The sequence below is a fragment of the Eulemur rufifrons genome, chromosome 2 (assembly GCF_041146395.1).
Source record: "Eulemur rufifrons isolate Redbay chromosome 2, OSU_ERuf_1, whole genome shotgun sequence".
NCBI lineage: Eukaryota > Metazoa > Chordata > Mammalia > Primates > Lemuridae > Eulemur > Eulemur rufifrons.
The window spans coordinates 49,514,842-49,540,084 of record NC_090984.1 but is presented as its reverse complement, the minus strand read 5'-3'; the positions used below and the strand labels follow the sequence as shown (position 1 = coordinate 49,540,084).

Here is a 25,243-nt window from a genome sequence, read left to right as displayed (position 1 = left end):
CTGCTTCTGGAACCACACGTACAACTGCTCCGTCGGCCCCCAGCCCCACAGACACACGGCACTGCCTCGGGGTACGCATCAAGCACCCCGTGTCTCCCACTCAGGACTCTGCAAAGTTCCTGGACTCTCTGACCATGCCCAGGACCCCCAAGCCCATTACCTTCTCATCCTGGCCGGCCAGCACCTTCTGGAAGACCTCGTGCTTGCGGATCAACCGCTCCACCTCTTCCACCGAGCTCCCCAAGGCGCTGGTTTTCAGGGAGACCTGGATCAGCCCATGGAAAAGTCAAAGAGGCCATCAAGGCCTGCTAGACAGGCAGCCCCTCGGCACGCTGGGTGAAGTGGGGCCTTAGGACAGCCAGCAGGGCTGACATTAGCACCGAGCTTGGGCAGGGAGCCGTGAGGGGGAGCGGGAGCCCAGGCTGGGGGCTGACAACACTGCACAACGCAGGGAACGTGACCAGCCTCCGCAGCTCCCCGAGGGCTCAGTCTGGGGAGGCTGATGGAGGCCCACAGCACTGCTCCCCCGCCTGGGAGGACTCACGCACGGCCTCCGTGCTCCGTGCAGAGCACAAGCCAGAGACGCAGGAGGACAGGGGCCGAGCAGAGAGAGGGGAACAGGAGAGGGGCAGGGCTGTGTGTGCGAGTCCGGGGCACCTGCCTCCTGGGCTGTGAGGGTCTCATCCAGGTGGCCGCACTCTCTGAGGAAGAGCTCCTCCTGCTGCTTGGCCTGCATCCTCTCCTGCTTCCGTGCCCAGGCCCGGAACACCTGGTCCCGCTGGTCCTGCAGGGCCTGCAGCCCTTCCTGGACCTAGGGACAGACACATGAGGAGCCTGGGCTGGGGTGGGCAGTGCGGACGAGACCAGGAAGCGAATCCCAAGGGAAGCCTCTAAGGAGAGGCTAGCATGGCACAGTGGGGCAGGGCACACTGGTGTGGCCAGACACAAGCTTGGTCAGGTAGGGTGGGCCAAGGGTACCAGGAAAGGGGGCTCACCTCCTTGGCAGGTGTCCCTGAAGCCAAAAGCGCCTGCTGGCCCAGCTGGGCGGCCTGCTGTTGCAGTTCCTCCTGAGCCTCCAGCTCTGCCCGCAGCTGCTGGTGGGCGCTGAGCTTTAGGGGGCCACTGCTGGGCTCCTGGGAGCTCTCCTCTACCTGCAGCTCCTGTCGCACACTGGCTGCCCAAGAGGCATAGTCCCGCACCTGACCCCGGGGAGACAGAGGGACAGCCGGGTGAAGGCTGGGCTGGGTGGCAGGGAACCAAGCACCAAGGCACAATTACAGCCCACCTGAGTTCACTTGCAGGGGCAGGGTGGCCTGAGCTGTCCTAGGTCAGGGCTTCCGTGAGACACACAGGGCCCTTTGTCATCTGTCTCTGTTCTCATCCAACCCATTCCTCCCAGGTCCATGAACCTTCCACGTGTGCCAAACCCTCACTTGGACTGTCTCTACCCTCTGCTCTTGCTGCCCATCCTGCTTAGACGCTCCTCCTCCTTCCGCCCCATCTCTATAGAGCTCACCTGGGAGAGCCTGGGAGAGGGCCAGCAGCTGCAAGACCAGCTCAGTTAATGCTGGTTGATGGGGAACACTCACCTGTTCCTCGTGCAGCCTCCCCCGTACCCTGACCTCCCTGCTCTCCTTGTCCTCGGAACTACCAGTTTACCACGTACACATTGTCTTCTGCTGCTCTGCGTACAGTTACACAAGGGCAGAGCTAGAGGGACCTTGGATCCTTGTCCAAACATCTCAGTGCAGAGAAAAAGTAGGATAAATGGCACAATGTATGTGAAAGGTTTTGTAAACTCCAAGCACTTGATAACAGAGGGAAGCAACCTAGGGTTAAGTGTCTCACTCAAGCCCCCACTTAAGCCCACAAGTGGGCTCACTCAAGCCCACAAGTGGCAGAACTGGGCCCCTAATCAAGCCTTTTTACAATCATAGTTTGGGCCTCTTGGTCTACCAGGCACTGGGACATGGAGCCTCGTGGGACAGCCCGTGGCCAGGGCCCACCGTCCCAGTGTGACTCTCTGGGTCACACGCCCAGGTAGGCGGGCTCGGTGGGGGCAGCAATTGCACCTCCCACAGCCTCCATGTCATCCTCCCTCTCCACCCACCGCTCCCCGCACGGAGCTGCACACAGATGTTAAACGGACGCTGGCTGATCCAGATGTCCCTGTCTAGAACATCTGGGTCTCCAGTTATGGCTTTTCTGGGCCAGTCTTACTCCCCAGCCCTGCTCAGACCCCAGTGACTGCCCTGTCACTCACTGGGCTGGTGTTGACCCAAACCTAAGGAGTGACTGTTACACTCACATGCTGAGCCCTCTGGCCTGCCAGACTGACACCCAGGTGTGTTCCTGCTCTTCCGCCTCGTGTCCACACTTGTTTTCCCTCCAGAACTGGAGGGCCTCAGCACTGCACGCCCATGACACACAGGGCACATCCCCCCCCCACCCAGAAGGCGCCCTCACCGCGGTGCGGAAGCGGGCCAGGAGGCACGCCCCCTCCAGCCGGGCCCTGCGCTGCTCCATGCGCTGCCGCAGGGCCGCCCAGGCCTGCACCGCAGCTCGCTGCCTCTGCTGCACAGCCCGGGCCTGCGGCCCCGGGCTCAGCGTCTGCACCCTGCCTGCCCTCTCCAGCAGCTCCTGCAGCTGGGTGGGGGCAGGGAAGAGGGAGAGAAAGGTTGTGTCCTCCTGACCATCCCACAGATGTGCCCTTGCCCGGGAACTCAGGCCATGCCCTGCCATGTACAACGGGCCCCGGGAGGCCTTCATGGGCGACGCAGCCAGCTGGGCCCACCTGCTGCTCAACGCCTGCAAGGCCACGCTCCAGCCCCTCGTGTCTCCTCAGCTGAGCCTCCACCCCATGCAGGTCCTGGGCCACGTCACTGGGGAGTCCCATGGCTGTCTCCTGAGTGGGGGAGATGGACAAAGGGATCAGGAATGGAGGGCAGGCACTGAGCCTGGGGCGAATCCATTTCCAGAAAGAATCCCCTTCCTCCCCTCGGGCTCACACCTGGACCTGAGTGAGGACTTCCAACAGATCTCTGTGAACTCTGAGGGTCATCTCAGCATCTCGGAGCAGGTGGCCTCGGGCCTGGGCCAGCTCCCACAGCTCCGACCAGGCGGCCCTGCCCCAGGCACGTGGAAGAGCAGCAGGAGTCAGCCACTGGCCCAGCCTCTCCTTCCTCCCCCTGCCAGGTCAGCCCTCCTCCCCTCCGGGTGGTGCCAGGACTTGCCCAGAGCGCCTGAGTGGTCTCTCCCTTTCCTAAAACCTCTGCTGCCTTTGGCCCTGCCGGCAGCCTTCCTCCCTGGAGCCTGGCTTCCGGCTTTCCCAGGAACCCAGGCCTTTGCTGCGGACGCCTGTGCCTTGCCATGCTCCTTACGTCTTGTGCCCGCAATTTGCGATATGTGTCAGATCACAGGCACTTTGAGGGCAGAGGCCACGTTATTTCCCCAGCCCTCATTTACTCTGCAAACTCTCGCTGAGCTCCTGAGGCTTCCTCCGGGCCAGGCTCTGTGCTAGGGTTTATGAACAAGTTGTGACCTTGCCCCACAGCTCACAGGCTGGGGTGTATCCAGACCAGCCAAGTGGGCAACTAGGAAGGTGGTGTGACAAGTCGTGTCCCGGACAAGCACCGATCTGGGGACGCTCATGGGAAGGCCCCGAGCCCGGCCCAGGTGGTCTCTTCCCACAGCTCTTCCTCTGAGTCCTGGGAGCCGGTGGCTTGGAAAAGTGCTCCTGGGGATCTGGGCAGGGCTCTCGGACCTGCATACCCGGCCTCACCTCCTTCCCAGCGAGCCTGTGGCAGGCTCAGCTTCCCTGGACCCAGCCCCCTCCAGCTGCCTCGTGGGCAGGCAGAGCCGTGTGGCCCTCGGAGCATGCCACCCTCTCTGAACACCCCAGCCCTGCCAGCCCAGCACCATCCCCCAAGCCCACGCCGCTGGCCTGGCCCGCTGGGCACTCACTGCAGCTCCTGCTGCCTCTGACGGGCCTTGGGGGAGGCCCTGTGTCCACATTCCAGCAGGCTCTCTGCCAGCTGCCCGCAGGCTGCCACCTGCTGGCTGCCTATCTCCACCTGGCGCTGAAACTTCGCAAACTCGGTGCAGAGGTGCTGAGAAGAGGGGAGTAGCTGACAGGGTGGCTCCCAGCTGGTTAGGCAGCAAGCAGCCTGGGCAATGTGGGGCTAGACAGCCACAGCATCTGCCCACTCCTGTCGGGAGGCCTGTCCTTGGCCAGGGCCAGCCCCCACCCGCAGGCTCTGCCTCGGTGCGTCCTCCTCCCCACAGCCCGCTTCTCACCAGGACGTGCTCGGGGTCTTCTCCGAGGTCCTCAGCTCCTTTGGCTGCCTGCGCCTGGCTAGCCAGCCAGCTCTGCAGGTCCTCGGCCTCCCTCATGAACTCATGCAGCTTCAGGGTCCTCTTCAGCTCCCGGTCCCTGTGGTGACAGCCCGAGGTTCCCCAGAAGTTAGTTGCCCACCCCTCTGGGGACAGCTGGGTGAGTCAAAGCGGGTGACCTGAAGAATGGGGTTATTCATGGCCTTTGCCCAAGCCTGTGGCTCAGGATTCAGGGAGAACTGGGCATAGGAGAGCCAGGGCAGGGGCAGAGGAGGGTGGGTGTGGGGAGACGGACAGCTGGGAGCTGGGGTGGTTAGCTCCCGCCAGCGGGAGAATTTATGGAAAGAGGTGAGCGGCGCGTGCCAAGGACTCATCCCTCCCTGACGCATCTCTATGAGCCTGGGGTCCTGGTTCCCTGCAGCTTAGGGCCATGGTGTGGAACAGTCAGCTGTGGTGAGGCCCCTGTGCCCACTGGAGAGAGGGGTGCAGCTCCCCTCACCGTTCGGCTGCCAACTCCTGTAGCGCCCGCAGCCTCTCCCGGAGCCTCCGCTGTGCCACACCCAGCTGCTCAGGGCCTTCAGGGCTAACGAGGGTTTGGGCCCTCTGGTCAAGCTCCTCCATGGAGCTCCAGTACAGAGCCAGCTCCTGCTGCAGGGCCTGACGGTACACAGATCCGGGCCAGGCTCAGCCTGGATGACTCATCATTACCCACCCACCCAGCATCCACTGCCCAGTCCTGATGGGGCACTCATAGTTCCATAAAGTGGAGGCACAGTCTGTGCCCCTGAGGGCTCGCTGTCAGCGGGAAAGGTGGGTGCTGGCTAACCTGGGCCAAGGAGGGGGTTCAGGAGGCATTACTGTACCCCAACTTCAAAGTGTAAGAGAGGGACAGAACTAAGGAAGCTGCCCGGTATAGCCGGGACATGCGAGCTCCATGGGGCAAGGCCACAGGCATGCCCTTAGGACCGGCTCCCTGCAGGTCCTCAGCCACAGAACACACAAAAACAGGGCCCACTGGGCTGCACAGAAAAAACACCCAGATGGAGGACACCTCAGGGACAGCAGGGACCAGTATTGCCACGGGGTCTTGGGAGTCCAATTCCAGGAACGAGGAGGGGCTTCCAGGCCTCCCTCCCATTGGCCAGGGCGTGCTTGTGGGCAGGGGTGGCTTTAGGAAGGGATTTGTTTCACCCAGAGGATGAGACTCAAAGCCTGGAAGACATCTGTGGATGACGTGGAGCAGGGGACCCCAAGAGAGAAGAGTGCTGGGTGGGGGAGAGGAAGCAAGACGGGGAGAGAGACCCAGGGCCGCAGGGAGAAGCAGGACTAGTACCGGGACTGCAGAAGGGAGCAAGCACGTCAGTCTCAGTGCCTGGGGTCGCCTTGAGCGAAGGGGCACCGCAGGACCTGGGTGGGCCGTGGCCTGGGGCTGGCCACATCTTCAGAAGCAAGAGAAGGGCTCTTGCTCTCCACACATAGCACAGCAGGTGCCCTTTGGGGGAGTGACAGCCCCTCTCCTCATGGCCCAGCATCCCCCAGGGCCACACAGGGTGGCGATGCTGGGGACGTGGTACCTGGTGCTTCTTAATGAGCCTGAAGGTGGCTGCCTCATCACTGCCGTAGTCCTGACTGCTCCCCAGTGGCCACTTCTCCTCCACCCGGCCCTCCAGCTCCAACACGTCCAGAAAGTACTGCCAAGAATGGGGCCAACTCACTTAACAACCTCAGGCAGGACCCTCCATTACCCCATGGGCACATCCTGCCCCTGCTCCCCAGCAGCCTGCACAAAGGGGCTTCTGTGCCCACGTGGGGACCAGCCAGCTCCTGGCGTAGAGCTCCCCGAGAGTCCCACAGATCCTCCCCTGCAGAGCCTGCCCTGACTTCTGCCCCTTCCCTGCCCCGTCTCTCTGCACCCACCTGCTGGAGGGCGACAGCCTGCTGCAGGCTCTGGGCCTGCGCCTCACACGCCTGCTCCAGCTCCGCCCAGCGGCCTTCCAGCTTCCGGCACTGCTCTGTGATGTGCTGGGCTTGGGGGTGCCCTGAGGCTCCCAGGCTGTGTCCAGCACCCAGCACCCGCTGCACCTGGCCCCAGTGAGCTTTCACCTCAGCCTGGAGCCCCTGCCACAGAGCAGCACGTGAGGCCGCTGCTCCTGGGAGTCCCTTAACCAGCGCTGTGCAGAGCAGAGCCACAGATGTGGCTCCGGCATCAGCTGTGGCAAGAGCCCAGGCCAAGAAGAGCTGGGACAGAGCTTTGGAAATTGGGGCATGCCGGGAGAAGGACTTAGAGGCCAGGACACCCTGGGTAGGGGCAGAGGGCTTCTAAGGTCTGGGAAGGGGACGTCAGTCAGGGATCCTGCAGGAAGAAGGCGGCTGTTACCCTGTGCTTGCAGAGAAGGCTCTGGGCGCTATGCAAGCACTTGGCGTGGCGGGCAGGGCTGCCGTGGGGCATGTGCTCAGCCACCCATGTGAGCTCCATGGTGCTCAGGTGGCAGAACTGGTACATCTTGACTGAGACCTGCAGCTGCAGGCACTGGGTGGCCAGATGTTCCTGCAGGGACTCAGACCTGGGTGGAGGGAGAGGAGATGGGAGAGGTCCCAGCCAGGGACCCCTGGGGAACAAGGCTGGGAATCGAGGAAAGCCCCGTCTGAGGGCACCAGGGCCCCACCCCACTGCCTACACGACCTGCCTGACTTCGGATGGTGGGGTGTCCTGCTTTGGATGCCTAACAGGGTCTCTGACCCTCCCACCCCAACAATGACCCCACCCCCAGGTCCTGTCGGTGCCACCCTGCTGGCCCTTAAGTCCCCACGGGGGGAGTGGCACATAGTGGGGTGAGTTGGGACAATCAGGCGGGTGTGTGGGCAGGGCCCCACCTCTGGAGGCACTTCTGGGTCTCCTCCAGGACAGCCTGGGACGCGACCACACGGTGGGCCTGGGAGACGAGGGCAGCCAGCTGGCCGACCAGTGCCCGGCTCTCACTTTCCAGTTGGCTGTGCCGCGTCTGCAGCCTGCGGCTCGAGCACAGGTCCTGCCCCGCTTCTGTGCTCTGCAGGGCCCCCTCGAGCTGTTCCATCTTCTCCTTCGCGTCCTGGGGAAGGACGCAGGGGCTGCTTTAGACTCTCCGCATATGCCATAGCAGGTGGCCCGTGGGCTCTAAGACTGCAGTACATGTAGCACCAGATTCATGTGGGACCTACTGGGGACCCCTGTACCTGCCAGTCAACCCCCAACCAGCAGTGCCCAAACCTTCCCCTGTCCCCTCATGCTTCTTCCTCCCCAGGGGACTCAAGCTGTGCTGACCAACACTGGGCACACGGGAGACGCTCCTGTGTTGGCCCCTTGGCGGGTGAAGCCACGTTCAACTCGGCATAGGCCAGGGACCTCCAGAGGCTGCAGGACTTGATGGGGCCACTCTGCAGTTAGCAGAACACCCAGACCCCTCCCCTCCCCTTTCCACCCGCCCAGTCCCAGCCCAGCCCAGCCTCAGCCTCCCTCCTGTGCCCTGGCCCTCTCTCCAGCCCACCTGCAGCTGCCTCAGGAGCTGCTCCTGCTGTCTCTCCTGCCGGAGCTTGTCCCCACACTCTGCCATCTTGCGGTTCAGCTCTTCCCACTTGCTGCTCAGGCCCTGCAGCCTGGACCCTATGTCCTCTTGGGCGTGGGGCATGCTGCCCAGCAGCTGTCGCCCAACCTGGAGTGGAGACAAAGGCCCAGGAGTTTTGCTGAGCTGTGGACCATGAGTGGCCACAGAAGGCTGCACCCAGGTGGCAGAGGTCAGGGATGGCTGGCCACAAGCCACATTTCCCAGGCTGCCTGGACTCAAGCCGTTCATGTGGCCCCCAAACTGTGGGCAGAGGTAGGAGGGCTTTTCCCCAAGTCCCGCAAGTAGAGGCACTGGGTTGGTGGGTGGGAAGAGCTTCATTCTGGCGGAGGTGGCAGGTTCTGGGACTTGCCCTGGAGAGCTGCAGGGGAAGGTGCCAAGGCAAGGGGGTGCCGGCGCAGGGGAGGAGGCAGCGGGGGACCCTAGCCCCGTGGTAACTGAGGTCAATCCTTCCTTCAGTAACCGTGATCCAGGAAAACAGGTGGCGGAGCGTGGGTTGGGGATTTGAAGATGAGGAGGCCCTGCCCCCTCTGTCCCATGTCCCCACCTGCTGCAGATGCTCCACGTGTCCACGGTTGGCCAGTAGCTCGCTCTTGGCTGCTTCATGCCGCCTGAGTTTCTGCAGGATGTTGCTGGGTGCTTGGGAGGGCTCCTCCGCTGCCGTCAGCCCCTTCCCCTCCAGCCACAGCACCAGCTCCGCCACATCCCGCTTCCACTCCTGCCAAGAACCAGGAGACAGGGGGGTCTCAGTCCAGGGGCAAGGGCTGGTGCAAGGACCTACCTCTAGGGAGAGGGGTCTCAGGGACCCCCCTGGGAAAAGCGGGACCTGAGCCAATCCTGGGGTGCAAGAGAGGTGGAGCTTGAGGTTACATGGGGTAAATGGGGACAGGGACACTGTGCCTAGAGAGGAGGAATGCCTTCAGGTCCTCCAGCCCACATCAGATCACATACGGCCACATCTCTCCAAATGGGCTGCAGCTCTGGGAGGCCTGGGGCCTGGCCCGGCCCTGAGCCACTCTGGGGGCTGAACAAAGACTGGGCAGAGGCAAGGTCTGCAGCTGCGCCTGTGACCACACAAGATCCTAAAGTGCAGCATGAGATGCTGGGGGCAGGGGGCAGTGGGATGAGGGAGCGTGCGGGGTCAGCCAGGAGGCCTGCGCTTTAGGCCCAGCTCTGTCTCTGACTGTGGCGTGGACACAGCCTGTTTTCCTAATCAGGAAAGGCCTGGCCCAGGATGCCTGGCTCACAGGAGAGGTTGTGGGAAAGTGCTGCAAACTGCGAGATGCTCCCTAGGGTCTCACAGTCACTGGTGCAGAGGGGACCCTTAGGCCTCCCTCTCAGAGAGGCCTCCTGCCCCTGCACCGGCCCGGCCCACACCTGGAGCTGGAGGGAAGCCAGCAGCTGCCGCCTCCTCTGCTCACTCCTCTCCTGGAGCCTGGGCCACTGCGCCTGGACACCCTGCAGCTGCTCTCTGATCCTACAGGGCGGGCAGAGCGGAGTGGGGAGGGTGCGGGGGAGGGCTCCACTCTGCCCTCCCCACCGCCAGCCTGGGGCAGCAGCCTGTGCAGGCCGAGGAGGACAGGGCCTCAGGCGCTGCAGACTGGGGCTGGGCTCACTTGTGTGCAGCAGGGTGCCGGCTCTGAACCAGCTTCTCGCCACGTGCCTGCAGAGCTTCTGTCCGAGGGCCCAGGGTGCCCAGGAGCTGCCCAAACTCCCGGTGCTGCTGCAGCAGGCTCTGGGCTTCCTGCACGTCCTCCTGGGGTGCAGAGACCTGAGGTCACGCCTGGGAGGATGACTTCAGCACCATCTCATCCCCCACTGCCCCAGGAGCCTCCTGCCCAGCCTGGCTTCTGGACCCAAGGGGATCCACTCCCTCCAGGGATGGGAGAGCAACACCCCAGCTCCATGTCTCCCGGCTCCATACCCCGAGGTTGTCCAGGTCAAGGAAGGCCCTGTGGTTGGCACAGGTGGCAGTGAAACCATCCACTTCTCGGCCAAACCTCTGCAGCTCCAACCCCTCCTGCAGCCGCCGCTGCCTCTGCTCCCACGCAGCCTGCAGCTCCCGGCCTTGCTGGCCCAGCAGCCTCAGAGCACCGGCCACCTCTCGGGTGTCTGGGGAGTCCAGGGCTGCCACGGGCTGGCTCTGAGCCTCCAGCTGCTGCAGCCTGACCAGGACACAGGCCGAGGGTCAGACCCCTCTGGCTCCCCTCACCAGCCTCCTGCCCCTCACGCAGGCAGGGCTCTCTCCTCTGGGAGCTCTGATGCGAAGGTAATGAATGGTCCATTTGTCCCATAAGACAGCTGTGCCCTGGCCCACGAATGAACCATTGAGTGAGTGTAACAGGCCCAGCACAGTGCTTAGACTGAGAGTTCTCACGCTCAGTTCCCGGCTGGCCACTCTGCAGGCGTGGACCACCAGTGGCCAGTACCCAGGCAAGCGCAGCACAACGCCCAGAGAGAAATCGCTCAGGGCCACTGCAAGCCCACACGGAGCCTTTGAACGTTTCAAAAAGGCGACCCTTTCACCTGGGTGCAGCCACACAGCATGGGAACAACTTCCTCTGAGCTGCTGCAGCCTGAGCCAGGCAGTGCAGTGTGGCAAGCAGGGGGCAGGACGGGTTTCAGTGCCCACTGCCTGGCCACCCGTCAAACTCCCTCAGGCAGGGCACACAGGTGGCCTCTCAGGCCGTGACATCGTCCCTGCAGGAGGACGCATCGCCATACTGAGGAGGTGGGTATGTAGTCCCACGGGCGGGTCCCGAGCCCTGGGACTCCAAGGCTGTCTGCCTTACCCAGAGTGGTGGGGGAGGCTGGGCTCCCTGGCTGAGGCATCGGGTCTGGCCAGGCCCGGAGAGGGCCTCCCCTGCAGTTCAACAGCCTGGGTCCCCCCCTGAACTGTACGGGCTGCCTGACCCCGTCCTAAGTTAGGTCCCTGCCTTATAAATTTGCCTCAAGCACCATGCCGGACACCAGCCTGGGCCACTGCCCTGGGCGACCACACTGCTCTCTGCCAGGCCCTGTCTGGGCCCGATCCCCTCAGGCCTTGCCCAGCGCCACGTGCACTCTGTCCGCCCCCCCCCCCACCCCCCGTCCTGACCTCTCCTGCTGCAGGCAGATCTCCTCCCGCAGGTCCTGGTGCTCCCACAGCAGCCGCTGGGCCGAGGCCACGTCCACCGGCTCCTCCTTACTGCGCAGCTGAGCCTGGACGCCCTCCGCCCACAGCCGCAGTTGCCGACTCTCATGCAGGATGCTTTGCCAGGCCCGAGCCTCGGCCTGGACCTGGGCCCGTTGGGCCACTCGTCCCTGTGCTCGCTTCAGCAGCCCCTGCAGGGTCTCCACCTGTTCGTGCAGGGGCCGGCTCTCTGCGGGGCCTGGCTCCTCGGCCCTGGGAGACAAGGCCCACTGTGCGGTTGGTGGCCTGCCCTGGGCCCCGTGCCCCACGTGTTCCCTGCCCAGGCCTGTGCTCCCTGGGAACAATGGGACCCTCAATGTCCACCCCTCCCTGGACCTAGGAACAGTGAGAACACGTGGTCCTTCCTTTCCCTGGGCGTCTTCTCACGCTGACCGCCACCTTTGCCTGAGCCCTTCTGACAGCACATCCTGCCCATCCTCTCCCCAGCCCAGTTCCCTTCCCCTTCCTCACTCCATCACCCTGCTCAGCCTCCCCTCTCCCCGCACTGCCTCCTGGTGCACCGTCACTGTGCTCAACCGTCCCTACTTTACGGCCACCCTCTGCAGGCTGTGGATCTGCCTCTCCAGCACCAGGATCCTCTGCTGGGCCAGGTGCAGGGTGCGGTGGGTGTCCTCTGAGCCCCCCGGCTGCAGGGCCTCCAGCCGGAGTATCACGTCTTGCAGCTGGGCCCGTGTGGGTCCACACTGCTGCAGAACACTGCACAGCTCCACGCCGCGTGCCAGCTGCATGGCCCTCTCCTCCTTCAGGGCCTCCAGCTGCCCCCACCTGGGCAGAGGGCACAGGGGTGTCTCCATCACAGGGACACCTCCCCATGACCCTGGAGCCTTGGCCAGAGCCTCCCATGACAGAAGCTGCCAGGCTGGCTGTCCCCTGCCCTCACCTCCCCATCTCTGACACGTCCCGCCTCTCCTCTGCATCCACCCGCACCCTGTACTGCCCCCATTCTCACCTGCCGCTCAGTTCCTCCTGTTGCCGCTGGATTTTTGTGGCGTCCCCAGGACATCTCTGCTTCAGTTGCTCAGCAGAGCTGCTGATCTCAGCCCAGCGGCCCCTCCCCACAGCCAGGGCCCTGAGGAAGTACTGGGGAAAAGGAGGCCCCAGGCCTCTGGGGGGCTTTTCCTGCTTCCCACCTCCCCTCAAGACTATGAAGGACCTCAGACGTGCTCTCTGCTGCAGGGATGCCCGCGCTGCCTGCCTCTGGAAGGACAGCCATCCGAGTCCTTTAAGGGCCGGGAAGGGCCTCAAAATTCAAGCTCGCCTCCCCCAGACAGGACCATCATTAAGATGGAGAACCGAGCACAGCGGTGAAGGATAGGGAGGCAGGAGCCAGGCGAGGAGGGGCCAAGCATCTGAGACCCCCTCAGCTTCCAGGGGCTGTACCTCATATTTGAGCTGCACGACCTCCAGGGTGTCGGCCTGGGGCTGCAGTGTTTGCAACAGCGCCGTCTGCTTCTCCAGCCACGACTGCAGCTCCCCACAGGAGCTATAGAAGCCAAACAGGGCCACCGTCTCCTCCAAGCGGGCCCTGCGGAGCTAGGAGAGGCGGCCCAGGCTGGGTGAGGGTCAGGGTCCACCCCAGGGCCCGAGAGCAGGCCGAGGGGGCGCTCCTCCCCATGGCAGCCCACCAGCAGAGCCCAGGGTCAGGTTCAGAGGGAGTCCCTGCCCCACGGCTGGGCCCCACATCCTCGCTCGGAGTCCTCTCAGCACCCACTGGACGGAGCTGGTGAGAGCTTAGCGTCAGCGTAAAGGGCCCTGGCAGAGTGCACCTTCATCTGGTCTTGCCCTGCTTGAACCCCTCCGTGCCAGCCCTGCTCGTAGGTAAAATCCACACTTCTCCTGTGTGCCTTGGCTCTGTCTGGCTGAGCCCCACCTGCCTCCGGCTCTCCTCTGGCCACTGCCTCCCCAGCCTCTGTGCTCCAGGCACCTGGGCCTTTGCTCCCTCCACTGGCCTCCTTCCTGCCTTTGCACAGGTCCTGGCCAGCACCTCTGGCTGTACCTGCTCTCTGCTTCTCAGAGTTCAAGTCTCAGCTTAAATGTCCTTTCCCCAGAGGTGCCTCCCCTGACCCCCAGCTGGACCTGGGCTCCCCTCACAGCCGCATCCACCTAATGACTTGTCGGATGTCTCCTCGGCCATGATGAAAGCTCCTTGAGGGCAGGGAGCATGTCAGTCACTGCTGTGTCCTCTGAGATTGTGCCACAGGGTCTAGCATGGGGTAGGTGCGCAATAAACATTTCTTGAACAAGGAGTACTACCTCTGCCAGGGCCCGCAGCCCTTCATAGTCCTGGCTCAAGCAGTCCTGTGTTTGGAGTATGGTGTTGGCATCAAGGTCAGGGTCAAGCTCAGCGGGGAGGGCCATCTTCCAGGTGATGCTGGGGCCAGAGTGACAGAAAGCCTCACTCCAGGCCCCTGGGTTCCTGAGGCTTTCTCCGGGAGGGCTTAGGGCAGACATCACCTGTGCGGACAGAGGGAAGCGTGTCTAGAGGGGCTTCCCGCCAAGCAGCAGCAGCTCGGCCAGGCTGCCTCCTGAGATCTGCAGGACCTGCTCGGCAGCTCAGAGTGTACACAGGGCATGGCTGCGCGGAGACAGGGCCTCCTTAGGGATGAGGGCAGAGGAGCCAACGTGAGCACGGGGTCTGAGGGCTTTGATTTCCACATCTGCAGCCACACACGCAGCTTCTTGAAAGGGGGCTGCAAACCCTCCCCGGGGCTGGATCCAACTGCCTACCACCCATGTGCTTGTCAGGACTGGGGGCTCGATGAACTGAGGAAGGGGTTTTAGAAAGTAGTCTGGAGGGATATATACCTACATGATGGGTGCAATGCGCACGACCTGGGGAACAGACACGCCTGGAGCTCTGACTTGGGGGGAAAGGTGGTACAGGAGCAACGTATGCAACCTGCAATTCTGTATCCCCCATAACAAGATGAAATAAAACAAAAAAAAAAAAAAAAGAAAGCAGTCTGGTGCTGTGATTAGGCCGCCCAAACCGGCAAGAGCTAAGTCAAGAGAGAGAGAGTCAAATGCAGATTAAGGGTCACTTTGGGCTTGGTGGTGAAAGTAAAGGGGACATTCCTGGAGGAACCTGCTTAATGTTCTGCAACTGTGTTGGGCAAAGTGAGCCAAGCCAGGCTCTACCGAGATGACCTTGATTCGCGTGGGCAGACAGGATTCCACTACTTCTGGGCTGGGTCAGCAGGTTCTGGGCTGGGTCAGCAGGTGAGATGACTCTCAGGACTGCAGGAGGGGACACCCCAACCCAGGGGAAGGCCAGGATTCCCAAGGCAGGAGCCACAAAGAGTCTTCCGTTTTTGTTTGTTTTTGAGAAAGAGTCTTGCTCTGTCGCTGCCCAGGCTAGAGTGCTGCGGTGTCAGCCTAGCTCACAGCAACCTCAAACTCCTGGGCTCAAGCGATCCTCCTGCCTCAGCCTCCCGAGTAGCTGGGACTACAGGCACGCACCCCACACCAGGCTAATTCTTTCCATTTTTAGCCACCACGCCAGGCTAATTCTATTTTTAGTTGCCCCGTTGGCTAATTCTATTTTTAGTTGCCCCGCTAATTTTTTCTATTTTTAGTAGAGATGGGGTATCGCTCTTGCTGAGGCTGGTCTCCAACTCCTGACCTCAAGCGATCCTCCCACCTCGGCCTCTCAGACTGCTAGGATTGCAGGCGTGAGCCACCGCGCCCGGCCCGACCCTCCCATTTCTGCCCTCTGTGTGGTCTGGCGGCAGCGGGGGAGCATGGGGGACAAGGCGACGAGCAGAGACCACACCCGCATGGGTCTCGGAGGCGCTCAGAGTCTGAGTCCCTTCCCGGTTCCCGCCCGCACCGTGAGCGACGCCCGGGCCGCGGCCGCCCGCGCCTGCTCGTCCAGTCCCCGCAGCTCGGAGGCGAAGGCCCGCACAGCGCGCTCCAGCCGCTCGTGGCGTCGCAGCAGGGCCTCGGCGGCCGCCTGGTCCTGCCCGCAAGACGGGCTCTCCAGCGAAGAGCGCTGCTCGCGCAGCCACAAGGTCGCTTCTGCAGCGTCGGCCAAGTACTGCAGGGGGAGGGGAGCAGGGGCGGGGCGGAGAGTCCGCAGGTGCCTGCATGCCTCGCCCCCGCCCGCCCGGCTGCCCGCTCGACCCTGCTACCTGCCGGACCAGCAGGGCTGTCTGCAGCCTCGCGCCTCGCCACGCCACCCGGGTCCGCAGAAGCTGCCACGCGCCCTGCACCGCCTCCGCCCGTTCCCCGAGATCCCGCTGCGTCGGGGACCCGCGGGCGCCGAGGTCGCGCCCCCTCCGCACGAGTTCCGCGCACACAGCCTGGTGGCGGTGGAGCTCGGCGTCCAAGGCCTGGGAGGGGCAGAGCAGGGGGCTCAGTTAAGGGAGACACGCGGAGGGGGCTGGGGGCCCCAGAGGATCGGCAGGGAGCTGGCGGCCGCAGGGCGCGAGGGGAGCGGACACCTTGTGTTTCTGCAGGGCGTTTGCCATCTGGCTGAGGTCCCGGCCCAGGGCTGCGTTGTCCACCAGCCGCGTGCGCTCCCGCAGCCAGGCGTCCTCCTCCTCACAGCTGTGCAGGAACTCTGCCCGCTGCAGGGTCTGCTCCAGTAGCACCCGCCTGGGGGCCAGCAAGGGCCAGCGAGGGGTTGGGGAGTCGCAGGGCATGGGGAGGGGGTTCCCCACCCGGGTCAGACACTCCCCTCGGGATTTTCCTTTCCCTGGGTGACTCAATAGGTGAGACAAAGGCTCGGGGGTAAGAGTTCTGTAGACAAAGCTGCCAGGCCGGCAGTATTCTCATATTTTCACCTGGGCAGGAGAGAATTTGAGCTACAGAAAAGTTCTGGAGACGGTGGAGGACTTGGGGTGGGCTCTTACCGCGCTCTGACAAGAGCCCCCAGGCGCTGGTGGAGCTGGGCCAGAGCCGTGGCCTTGGCTTGCAGCACCACCACACCGGTGCCCAGGGAGGAGTCCAGCTCTGTGGTCTGGTGGACAAGGTGGCTCACGTGGGCTCCGTGGGCTGAGACCTGGGCCTCCAGCAGGTCATGCCTCTGCAGCAGCTCCACTGTCTCTGCCAGCTGCTGCCCACAGGCGGTGGAGCTGGCCAGCACCTGGCCAGAGACAAGTAGTCATTGCAGTCCCAGCACTCAGTGCTGGGGAAAGACCCCTGCCCTGCTGGGTCTTCTGAAGGTCTGCTGGTCCAGTGCCCACCTGTAGCTCCTTGAGCTGGTCAGAGGCAGCCTCCACCTCTTGCAGCAGGCTCAGCACAGCCTGCATGCCTGCCACCTGCTTCCTCTGTCCCTGTAGGCGCTGAAGGAGCCTCTGCCAGCGCAGGGCCATCTCTCCTTGCCTGGAGGACATGAGAATAAGGGAGGTCTCCACTGGGCTGGGGTGGGGAAGCTACCTTGGGCTTCCTGGCCAGTGGTGGGGCTTGGCCATGGAGGAGTCCGACCTCTGTGGCTGGGGGCAGGGTCTGTGGATGCTGTGAGCATCTGGCATGGGGTGGTTGGGGCAGTGTGTCCTGCCCTTGGACACAGGCAGAGAAGCCAGAAGGAGGGCCTGGAAGGTTTAGGCCTTTAGGGCCTCTCTACCGTCTAGTCCCCATCTCTGTTAATGAAAACCCCATCCTTTCATGTGCCCGGATGAAAATCTTGGTAACTCACTTTCTCACACCCACATCTGATCTGTCTGCACATCCCATTTGGAGCTACCTTCGAAGTCTATCCAGAACCCCACCTCCACTGCCTCTCTATCCTGGCATGGCTTCATAGTGGCTCTCTCTGCTTCTGCCTGTGTCGCCTCAATCTACTCCCAACACGGCATCCAGGCGATTGTCACAAAACAAAAGTCAGACTGTGTCGCTCCTTTGCTCAACACCCCAGTGATTGCCCATTTGAGTAAAAACCAAGTCTCTACTGTGCCCTGCAAGGCCCAGCATGACCTCTGCCCCTGCGCCTCACCCCTGTACCTCCCTGGTCTCATTCCCTGCTACTCGTTCACTTTGGCCAACACTGGTCTCCATACTGTTTTTCAAAATAGCGTGTGTCCACCTTGGGGCACTGCACTTGCTCTTCCCTCTGCCTAGAATCCTCTGTCCCCAACATCGACACGACCGGCCCCTTACTTCCTTCTGGTCTTTACTTAACAGTCAACTTCCCAGCCACTGGAAGGTGGCCACCTGATCAATCGCCCTCCCCTGCCACTGTGGCACCTCTATCCCCCTATCCTGCTTTATTATTTTTTATCACTATCTCTTATATATTTTCCTTTCCTTGTCTGCTTTCCTTAGTAGTGTGTAAGCTTCACGAGGGGAGGGATTTGTTTGCTCTCCCCTGCTAAATCTCCAGCACCTAGAACAGTGCATGGACGTAGTAGATACTCTAAATGTTTGTTTAGTGAATGAGTCACCCAGCGGCTACCTAGAAAGGACAGTGCTTTATCAAAAGGGATGAATGACCGGTGGTGGAATTTCAAGTGTCACTGGGAGATAGATCTTCCTAGAGGGAGCCCTGAACCCACAAATCACCTTTCTCTTCTGGGGCCAGAAGGGGGCACCTGTAAGCATGGGGTGTGGTGGGAAAGCCTAAGCTTGTGGGGACAGTTCACATGCTCCAGCTCACCTGCGGGCCACATCTGCCCAGCTGTGGTACTGCTCCTGCTGGAGGATGTCTGCAATCTCAGCCAGGGCCTGGAAGCGCCCCTCCTGGGGCAGGATGCCGGCCTCCAGCATGCCCAGCCTCTGGATGGCCGCCTCCACTGTGGCTGGGCTGGCTGGGGGGGCTCTGGCCTGCTCCAGCACCTGCTCTGCATCCTTTAGGAAGCTCTCCCGGAGGGCTGCCTTGCGCTGGAAGCGACGGGCCAGGGTTTCCAGCCGCTCCAGCTGCAGTAGCCTGTGCTGCAGGGCCTGGCTCCGTGTGGCCTCTGCCCGCTCCAGCCCTGCCCAGCGCTGAGACAGCTCCACTGGGCTCAGGCCCTCAGGAGGCAGGAAGGGCCTGCGGTTCTGGGCTCGGAGCGCTGTCTGCAGCCGGAAGAGCAGGGCCTCTGCGGTCCCTCGCTGCTGCAGCCGAGGTGGCTTCTCCTGGGTGCGGAAGGAGGCAAAGGCCACCAGTAGCTGGCGCACTGCAGGCAGCGTGTCTGGGAAATCCTGTGCCTCCAGCTGCACCTGCTTCTCTGCAATCCAGCGTAGCAGGTCGGCCACCAGCTGCTCGTACTGAGTCTGCAGCGCCTCTGTCTCCTGGAGCTGAAGCAGGATCTGGTGGAAGGCATGGGCAGGGGTCAGGGTGGCATCTGGGGCAGGCCCCGGGATGGAGGCGCTCCCCTCTGGACGCCAAGTGCTGGCCAGGATTGCAGGCGGGCTGCAGCTCCTGCCCTCCACTGAGGAGGCACTGAAGTGCTGGCACCCAAGCCCCGGAGAAGCATGGGGCTTCCTCTCCATGACTGGGGGATGAGACTGTCCTGCTTTCCTCCTGTTATCCTACCCCACTTGGACTCTCCGCTGGGTTTAAGGGCCTGTTTCCCTTCCCTGAGCTCCCCACTCTGCGAAAGCAGCTCAGAGCCCCTGGTCTGTGCCATCCCCCCAGCCCCCACCAACTGAGACACCAACCCTGAGAACAGCCTGCCCAGGCCTCAGCCTCTGCCATCGTGTCCAGAGGGTAAGAAACCCGCCCCCAAACATGGATCAGCGTAGCGTCCGCCCAGCAGAGGCTCTTCTGTGTCTGTCCTTGCAGACTCCCGGCTCTCTAAGCTTCTTAATCCCATCAGGCGCTTAACAGCCTGAGAGTAGAGGGGAACAGGCAGGGACAGGAAGGGACATTCCTCCCCTGGCTTCGCTTATATGCCGGAAGCCGTGCTGGGCACTTCACCTGTGCGCCCTTGAACACTCACAACGGCTTCTATGATCCAGGTATGATCAGCTCCACGCTACAAAGGGAGCACAGCGAAGTGCCAAGGCCACACGGTTAGTAAGTGGCAGGGGCAGGCTTGAAACCCAGGCCTGCCTGACTGTGGAGCCCACGCTCACGTCACCTCTGCTCAGTGCCACGGTCGCCTGTCCGTGGCTTCCCTACGTCACCCACCTTAGCGAGTCTCCTCTGGATGGTCTGCCCGCGCTGCAGGCGGGAGAAGCAGTGGTAGCAGAGGGAGACGTAGGTCATGATGGAGCGCTCGTCGGCCTGCGGGGCCGCCACGTCCTCGGGGTCTAGCAGCTGAGCAATGCCCAGCTCCCGCTCGGCCACGTGGAAAGCAAGGGCGAGGTTGTGCAGCGGCCGGTCTGGACTCAGGGAGCTGTAGTCCAACAGGTCTGGCCTGGACAGAGAGCAGGAAGGGCTCCTCACCAGCCCGGATCGACAGCTTTGGTTTAGGTAGATTTTTAAATGCACCTGTACTTCTACTGGTCAGTCACACCTTACGGTGAATTCGGTTTCCCTGACAGTTATCTGAGACCCTGGCTGAAGGCACAGGACGCCGATGGAGAAAGAGGAGGGTTAATTTGGCACAGGGGCCAGGCTGGTGGAGGGGGAGAAGCTCCAAAGAGCAGGTACTTGCCAGGGTGAAGACTGAGTAGAACTGAGGGGCACGGACAGTGGGGAAGGCCGCGGGCAAAGGCACCTGGCCAATCCCATGGCATTTGCTAGGAAAGGGAGGGGCTGACCCAGGCCAGGGACTCAGCCACCCTCCCTCTACTTCTGTGCCCACTTTCCTCCTCCATCAGGGCCCAGGGGCAGAGTTTGTGGGACACTGGGCAGGTTGAGGACTCAGCCCCTGGAGCTCTGGGCTCAGGGGTGGAGCCTCCCGAGCGGGCCTGGCCGGGTCACACCTGTGGGCGTGGACGAGGGCGTTAAAGCCCAGCCCGTCGCTCCAGCTGCGGGAGAAGTCGATGATGTTCACGTTGCTGTAGCGGGCTGTCTGCCGCTGGCACCAGACCAGCAGCGCTTCCTTGGCGGATAGCAGGGCTGCACTGGCCCCGAACTCCTCCTGGCGGGGGAGGGCACAGGGTCACCATGCGGGGACGGGGTGGGGAGCAGCAGAGCCTGCAGGCTGCGGAGAGGCAGACAGGCACGGCCAGGGTCCTGCTCCTGCCCACATGGGGGCCGGTGCTGACTCTTCTGTCTTCAGAGCATCTGGTTCTACCCACTTCATCTGTGGTGGGCAGGGATCGGGGGTGAGAGAGCACCACTGTCCTTTCAAAGAAGTGGGGCACCTAAAAGTCATCACTGCAGGGCAGCTGGCTTTGCGTCACAGCCGGTGACAGCAATAGCTCCCATGTTTGAGCCATTGAAGTTGGGCCTCGTTTAGACCAGTTCCTGTCACCTGCCAGCCCCTCACAGCCCTATGAAGTAGGCGCTGTTAGTATTTATGTCCTATGGACAGCGGACAAGGTGTGGTAAGAAAGGCTAGGAAGCTGCCCAGGATCCCCTAGCTGGCAAGGGGGGCTGGCCTGGACCCAGGAACATCCGATGGGCCACCTCCTGCCGTGCTGAGTGCCTTGTGGGTGCCTCGGCTGGGCAGTGACTCAGCTGCCGTGGGTCTCCATCCCCTGCCACCCTGACGTCCCTCCTGTTGAAGGTGTCTGTGTTCTGCTACTCCTGGCTTCTGCCTGCCCCCTTCCCGTCTCTCTTCCACCCTGGGCTTCTTTTCCTCCCTTCTCAGACTCCTTTCCCAGTCCCTGTCGCCCTCCCCCCATTGTCCCCGTTCTCTCCTGTGTGCTCCCCTCGCCAGCAGTTCCTCTGCAGCCCAAGCAGGGAGGAGGGAGCAGGAGAGGGACCTCGTGCTGGGGGCAGGCGAGGGAGCGGGGCCAGCCTGGGCCGAACACTCTGAGTCATCGGGGAGCAGGGCCCGAGGTGGCTGCGGACAGCAGGACAGCAGAGCCAGCAGGGAGGACGGTGGCTGATGCGGAGGGGAGGCACCAAGCACCTGCTGCTCCCAAGAGGACGGCTGCAGGGTGCCCCTGAAACAGGCTGAGGAGCCTGGCGAGGTGAGCGCAGCTTCCTAGAAGGGCTGAGCTAGCAATTCTATCCCGTCCATCCTCGCATAGGTGCTCAGCCCTGGGGACACAGGCAGGTGGGGCTCCCACCCTCCTGGGGCTCATGGTCACATCGTGAGTTTCCAGGGTCCTCCTGGATTTGTGCCAAATTTGTGGCTTCTTTTCATAGGGTTTTGTTCTCTAGGTTGGCTTTCCTAACCTACTGGAATTGTGTTTTTGGTGGGATTTGGGAACCCATGAAACTGAAAATTGATAAATGTAAGGACTTTGTACTCCTCCTGATCCAGTTGTGGGGAAAAGAAGTAGAATGGAGGAAGATGGAGGCCATGAAGGACATACTGTCTCTTTGGTCTTCAGGATGCCGGGGACCTTGTAAGCCGGCAGAGCTGTGAGTCCCCGCACATGTCATTGCCCCCGTGGTGCGCTGCGGTGTGGTGGGAGTTACAGAGCCTCAGTGCAGAGCAGAGAGCAGCACGCAGGGGTGAAGGTGAGGAGCAGAGAGCAGCGCGCAGGGGTGAAGGTGAGGAGCAGAGAGCAGCGCGCAGGGGTGAAGGTGAGGAGCAGAGAGCAGCGCGCAGGGGTGAAGGTGAGGAGCAGAGAGCAGCGCGCAGGGGTGAAGGTGAGGAGCAGAGAGCAGCGCGCAGGGGTGAAGGTGAGGAGCAGAGAGCAGTGTGCAGGGGTGAAGGTGAGGAGCAGAGAGCAGCACGCAGGGGTGAAGGTGAGGAGCAGAGAGCAGCGCGCAGGGGTGAAGGTGAGGAGCAGAGAGCAGCGCGCAGGGGTGAAGGTGAGGAGCAGAGAGCAGCGTGCAGGGGTGAAGGTGCTGCCTGGCAGGCACCCGGACTCCGTGCCTAGCGGGTAACTTGCCCTGGCCAGGTTTGAAGCCCATGGCTCGAGTTCCCACTTTAGCATGTTACAGTATCCCTGATGTTCTGAGTTCTTTGTGGGTGAAAAGGGAATATTGATTTTGTGGTTTCCAGGCCTGTGGTGAGGGTCATAAAAGCTGGGAGAGGCCAGGGCTGGGCTGGGTCACTGGGTACTGGGGCTGGGACATACCCTGTCCAGGGCGATGTGGGAAATCTGGAAACGCAGAATGATGACCCAGATGAGCCCCAGGATGAGCGTCTGGTCTCCATCCACGATGTTCTCTGGCCCGATGAGGGGTATGGGCACCTGTGGGCACAGTTGGCTGGGTTAAGCTGTGCAGCCCATGGGCCCGGGGCCTGGCTGCGGGGTGGGAAGGTCCTGGAGTCCATCCTGCCCAGCCTGGAGCTCCCCCAGGGAGAAGCAGGCAGGGGACAGGGCTGAGAAGGTGAAGGCTTCCTGCCTATTGGCCCCGTGCCCACCTGGGCAAAGCCCCAGCCTGGTGACCTGGGCTGGACCACTGGAACGGAAGGACTCCCGTGTGTGGGCTACAGGTAGACCCAGGCAAGGGTCAGTGGTTCAGCTACAGGGGTTGGAAATGAGGGGTCTTAACAGGCAGTGTGTGAGCCAGACAGACCACAGCAGCTGTCCGCCTCCACCTCCAAGGCTGTCTTGGGGTCTCCGGGGTGGCTGGGTCCCTGGGTTCACACCCGAACCTCAGCCCTTTTCATCAGTGTTCTGGCTCCAACACAGCCGGTCAAAGATTCAGATTCCCCAGCTCCACCCAATCAGAGTCTCTCGGGCCTGGGCCCAGGAATTTGCATTTGCACAAACACTCTGGGTGGTTCTTGAGTGCACCAGAGTTGAGAACTCTCTGCCCTCCATCTTGCCGCTGGGACGCTGGGATGGGGAGGATGAGGGGACTCAAGGGGAGAAGGAGAGAGACAGAATAAACATCACAGCCCCGCAGGGTCTGGCCCCCATTTCCCTCTGGCTCCGCAAGGCCCCGGCCTTCCTACAGTTCCACGAGTTCCTAGGCACAGTCCTTAGGGCTTTGCGCCGGCTGCCCCTCCGTCTGCGAGTATTATTCCCCCAGGTGCCATACGGCTACTCCCCCCTCTCCCTCTAAGTCTGTACTCAAATGTCACTTTTTCTATGAGGCCCACCCTGACCACCTTATTTAAACCTGAGGGCCATTCCCCCACCCAAATACACACACTTGATCCCTTTTGCTGCTCGGGGAGGGATCTTGGTTTTGTCCCTGATGTATCCCAAGCACCTGGTAGCGTGTCTGGCACGTGGTAGGTGATCAACCCGTAAGTACTGAGTGAAGAAAGGAAGGGAGAGGAGACTCTCCCAAGACCCGGAGGACAACTGGCTTAGCCGACCACCAGGCTGTGGGAGGGGCTCATCCTCGGCACTTTGTTCTGTCTGGCTCTTCCCTCCTGTCCCTGGCACGCTGTCCCTCCTGCATTCACCCTGCCGTGGAGTTGGAGCCTCTGGTTGGTGCGGTGTTCGAGTCTGCTCCCAGCAGCTGGTGAGAGCTAATCCTCCCAGCTTCCCGCTTAGCCATGGCACGCTGGTAGCTTGAACTAGCCACGATGGGAGTATTGACACCGGAGAAATCAGCGAATACCATAAACCAGAGCTTTTGTTGCCCCCAGATAGTCCGTCACTAAACGTTTACCAGCACCCTGCTGGTCTGGGTTCAGTTAACCTGTCTCCTGTTGAAAGCACAGGTGCCTCGAGCTCAGGGTCTGGGCTCTGCTTATTGTGGCCCCAGCGCCTGGCATAGAACGCCCAGAGCGGTGAGGTCTCCATAAATGCATCATTCCACATTCTGCCACTTACTGTGTGCTTGGGGCCAACTCCCTTGTCTGTCCTTGACCACAGTTGGCTCATATGCCTTGGAGACAAGGATGTCCCCTTCTCAGCTATCAGTGACATGCTGCATCTCAAAGCTTGGGGACAGCTGCAATGCCTCTGAGAAAGGCCATGGGGCTCATACCCTTCCCAAGGTCCTGGAGGGGAGATGACTGGCTCACAGGGTCATTGTCCCCGGGACCAAATAGGGCCTGGCATTCTGCAGCTGGCAGCTCCTGCTCTGCCAGTTCCTGCTCTGCCACGTGCTGGGGCTCCCGCCGCTCCCCTGCCCTTTGCTTTGGTTTCTTCCCTCCCTGGCTCTCCTCAGCACAGGCTCCCAGGTGGCCGAGTGAAGGCTCCATACCAGGACACAAGTGACAGGCACACATAGTCAGGCTCGGGCCAGCCCGCTCCAGCTCAGTTACGTCACAGCCTCCTGGGACAGCCATCTCCAAGAGCCCTTGGTCTTCCTTGGTTCTCAATATAAATGACCCCTGCTCAGGGCCCCTTTTGCCCTGCCCCACCCTGCATAGCCCCTGACACTGGCCATGAGGGTCCCTCTGTGTCCCTGGAGCTCTTTCTCCTTTTGGCAACGATCTCTTTGGCCTGTCCCTTTCTTTCTGGTGACTCTGGCTCCCTCCTGTTTGCTAAGGCTCTTCTCCCTCCTCTTCCAAGGCAGGCCCTGCACCTCTCCCCCCACTGCCGGGGCTCTTCCCTTTGTTTCCTCTCCCTGCCGGACTCCCACGGCCCCACTTCCGGGCTTTGCCGGCCAGTTAACCATCGATCTTGCCTGGGGAATAATGCTCGGCCTCTCTTCCCTTGTTTATGGAATGTGGAGGTTAAGAGAACACTAAGCTCCTTTCTGCTTAGAATTCTGGGCTGCTCTCTTATCACAGACAGTGGCATTTTAGTCCTAGCAGGGGTGCTGCTTGTTCCTGCCTTGGCCGGTGGGTGCCCCCCCAGTCAGGAGTGCAGTTGCGGCAGCCTTCACTTCCTGCACCCCTGCTCCCCAGCTGCCCCTCCTTTGTACAGGCCTCAGGTCCTCTGCTCTGCCCTGCGGCCCAGCCCAGGAAGCATGATCCAGTTGTCCAGCCTGTCCCAGCTGCCCGCCCCGGCACCACCCAGAAGCCCTTTCCCCGGGGCTCACCTTGGCCCTGAGGAAGGCCAGAGCTCGGCTGCTGTTCTCCAGGAAGTGCACGCGTAGGCGGCCCTGGCTCGGGGGTGGCAGGGCCTCCCCTGAGATGAGCTCCAGCAGCCGCAGCAGGTGGGTGCCATCAGCCAGCTCCGCATACAGGTTCTGGATCCTGATGCCCACCTAGCGAGGGGTTGGGGGAAGGTACAGGGTCAGCCCCGCCTTCCCCGTCCACCCCATCCTGGGACCTGGGAGGTGCAGCCCAGAGCAGCGGCTTTGGAGGAAGGAGCTCTGGCCTCAGCTCTG

At 62.1% G+C, this 25,243-nt stretch overlaps 1 protein-coding gene across 1 annotated transcript in view; it reads right to left on the bottom strand.

Annotated features, from left to right (window-relative positions):
• The window catches only part of SPTBN5 (spectrin beta, non-erythrocytic 5), a 43,859-nt gene that overhangs the window by 17,682 nt on the left and 934 nt on the right, over nt 1-25,243 (bottom strand). Inside the window, exons 4-36 of the mRNA XM_069492225.1 lie at nt 24,953-25,120; nt 22,135-22,251; nt 19,915-20,072; nt 19,175-19,403; nt 17,720-18,351; nt 16,311-16,449; nt 15,978-16,210; nt 15,567-15,720; nt 15,255-15,455; nt 14,954-15,160; nt 13,378-13,578; nt 12,505-12,657; nt 12,074-12,204; nt 11,650-11,889; nt 11,029-11,316; nt 9,856-10,096; nt 9,548-9,687; nt 9,309-9,408; nt 8,479-8,649; nt 7,857-8,021; nt 7,207-7,421; nt 6,710-6,896; nt 6,250-6,450; nt 5,907-6,023; nt 4,832-4,989; nt 4,297-4,432; nt 3,964-4,109; nt 3,011-3,125; nt 2,795-2,905; nt 2,467-2,646; nt 996-1,199; nt 662-811; nt 161-265 (exon numbers count right to left, since the gene is read on the bottom strand). Coding sequence (XP_069348326.1) covers nt 161-265; nt 662-811; nt 996-1,199; nt 2,467-2,646; nt 2,795-2,905; nt 3,011-3,125; nt 3,964-4,109; nt 4,297-4,432; nt 4,832-4,989; nt 5,907-6,023; nt 6,250-6,450; nt 6,710-6,896; nt 7,207-7,421; nt 7,857-8,021; nt 8,479-8,649; nt 9,309-9,408; nt 9,548-9,687; nt 9,856-10,096; nt 11,029-11,316; nt 11,650-11,889; nt 12,074-12,204; nt 12,505-12,657; nt 13,378-13,578; nt 14,954-15,160; nt 15,255-15,455; nt 15,567-15,720; nt 15,978-16,210; nt 16,311-16,449; nt 17,720-18,351; nt 19,175-19,403; nt 19,915-20,072; nt 22,135-22,251; nt 24,953-25,120 — 6,093 coding nt within the window. The remainder of the gene's footprint in view (nt 1-160; nt 266-661; nt 812-995; nt 1,200-2,466; nt 2,647-2,794; nt 2,906-3,010; nt 3,126-3,963; nt 4,110-4,296; nt 4,433-4,831; nt 4,990-5,906; nt 6,024-6,249; nt 6,451-6,709; nt 6,897-7,206; nt 7,422-7,856; nt 8,022-8,478; nt 8,650-9,308; nt 9,409-9,547; nt 9,688-9,855; nt 10,097-11,028; nt 11,317-11,649; nt 11,890-12,073; nt 12,205-12,504; nt 12,658-13,377; nt 13,579-14,953; nt 15,161-15,254; nt 15,456-15,566; nt 15,721-15,977; nt 16,211-16,310; nt 16,450-17,719; nt 18,352-19,174; nt 19,404-19,914; nt 20,073-22,134; nt 22,252-24,952; nt 25,121-25,243) is intronic.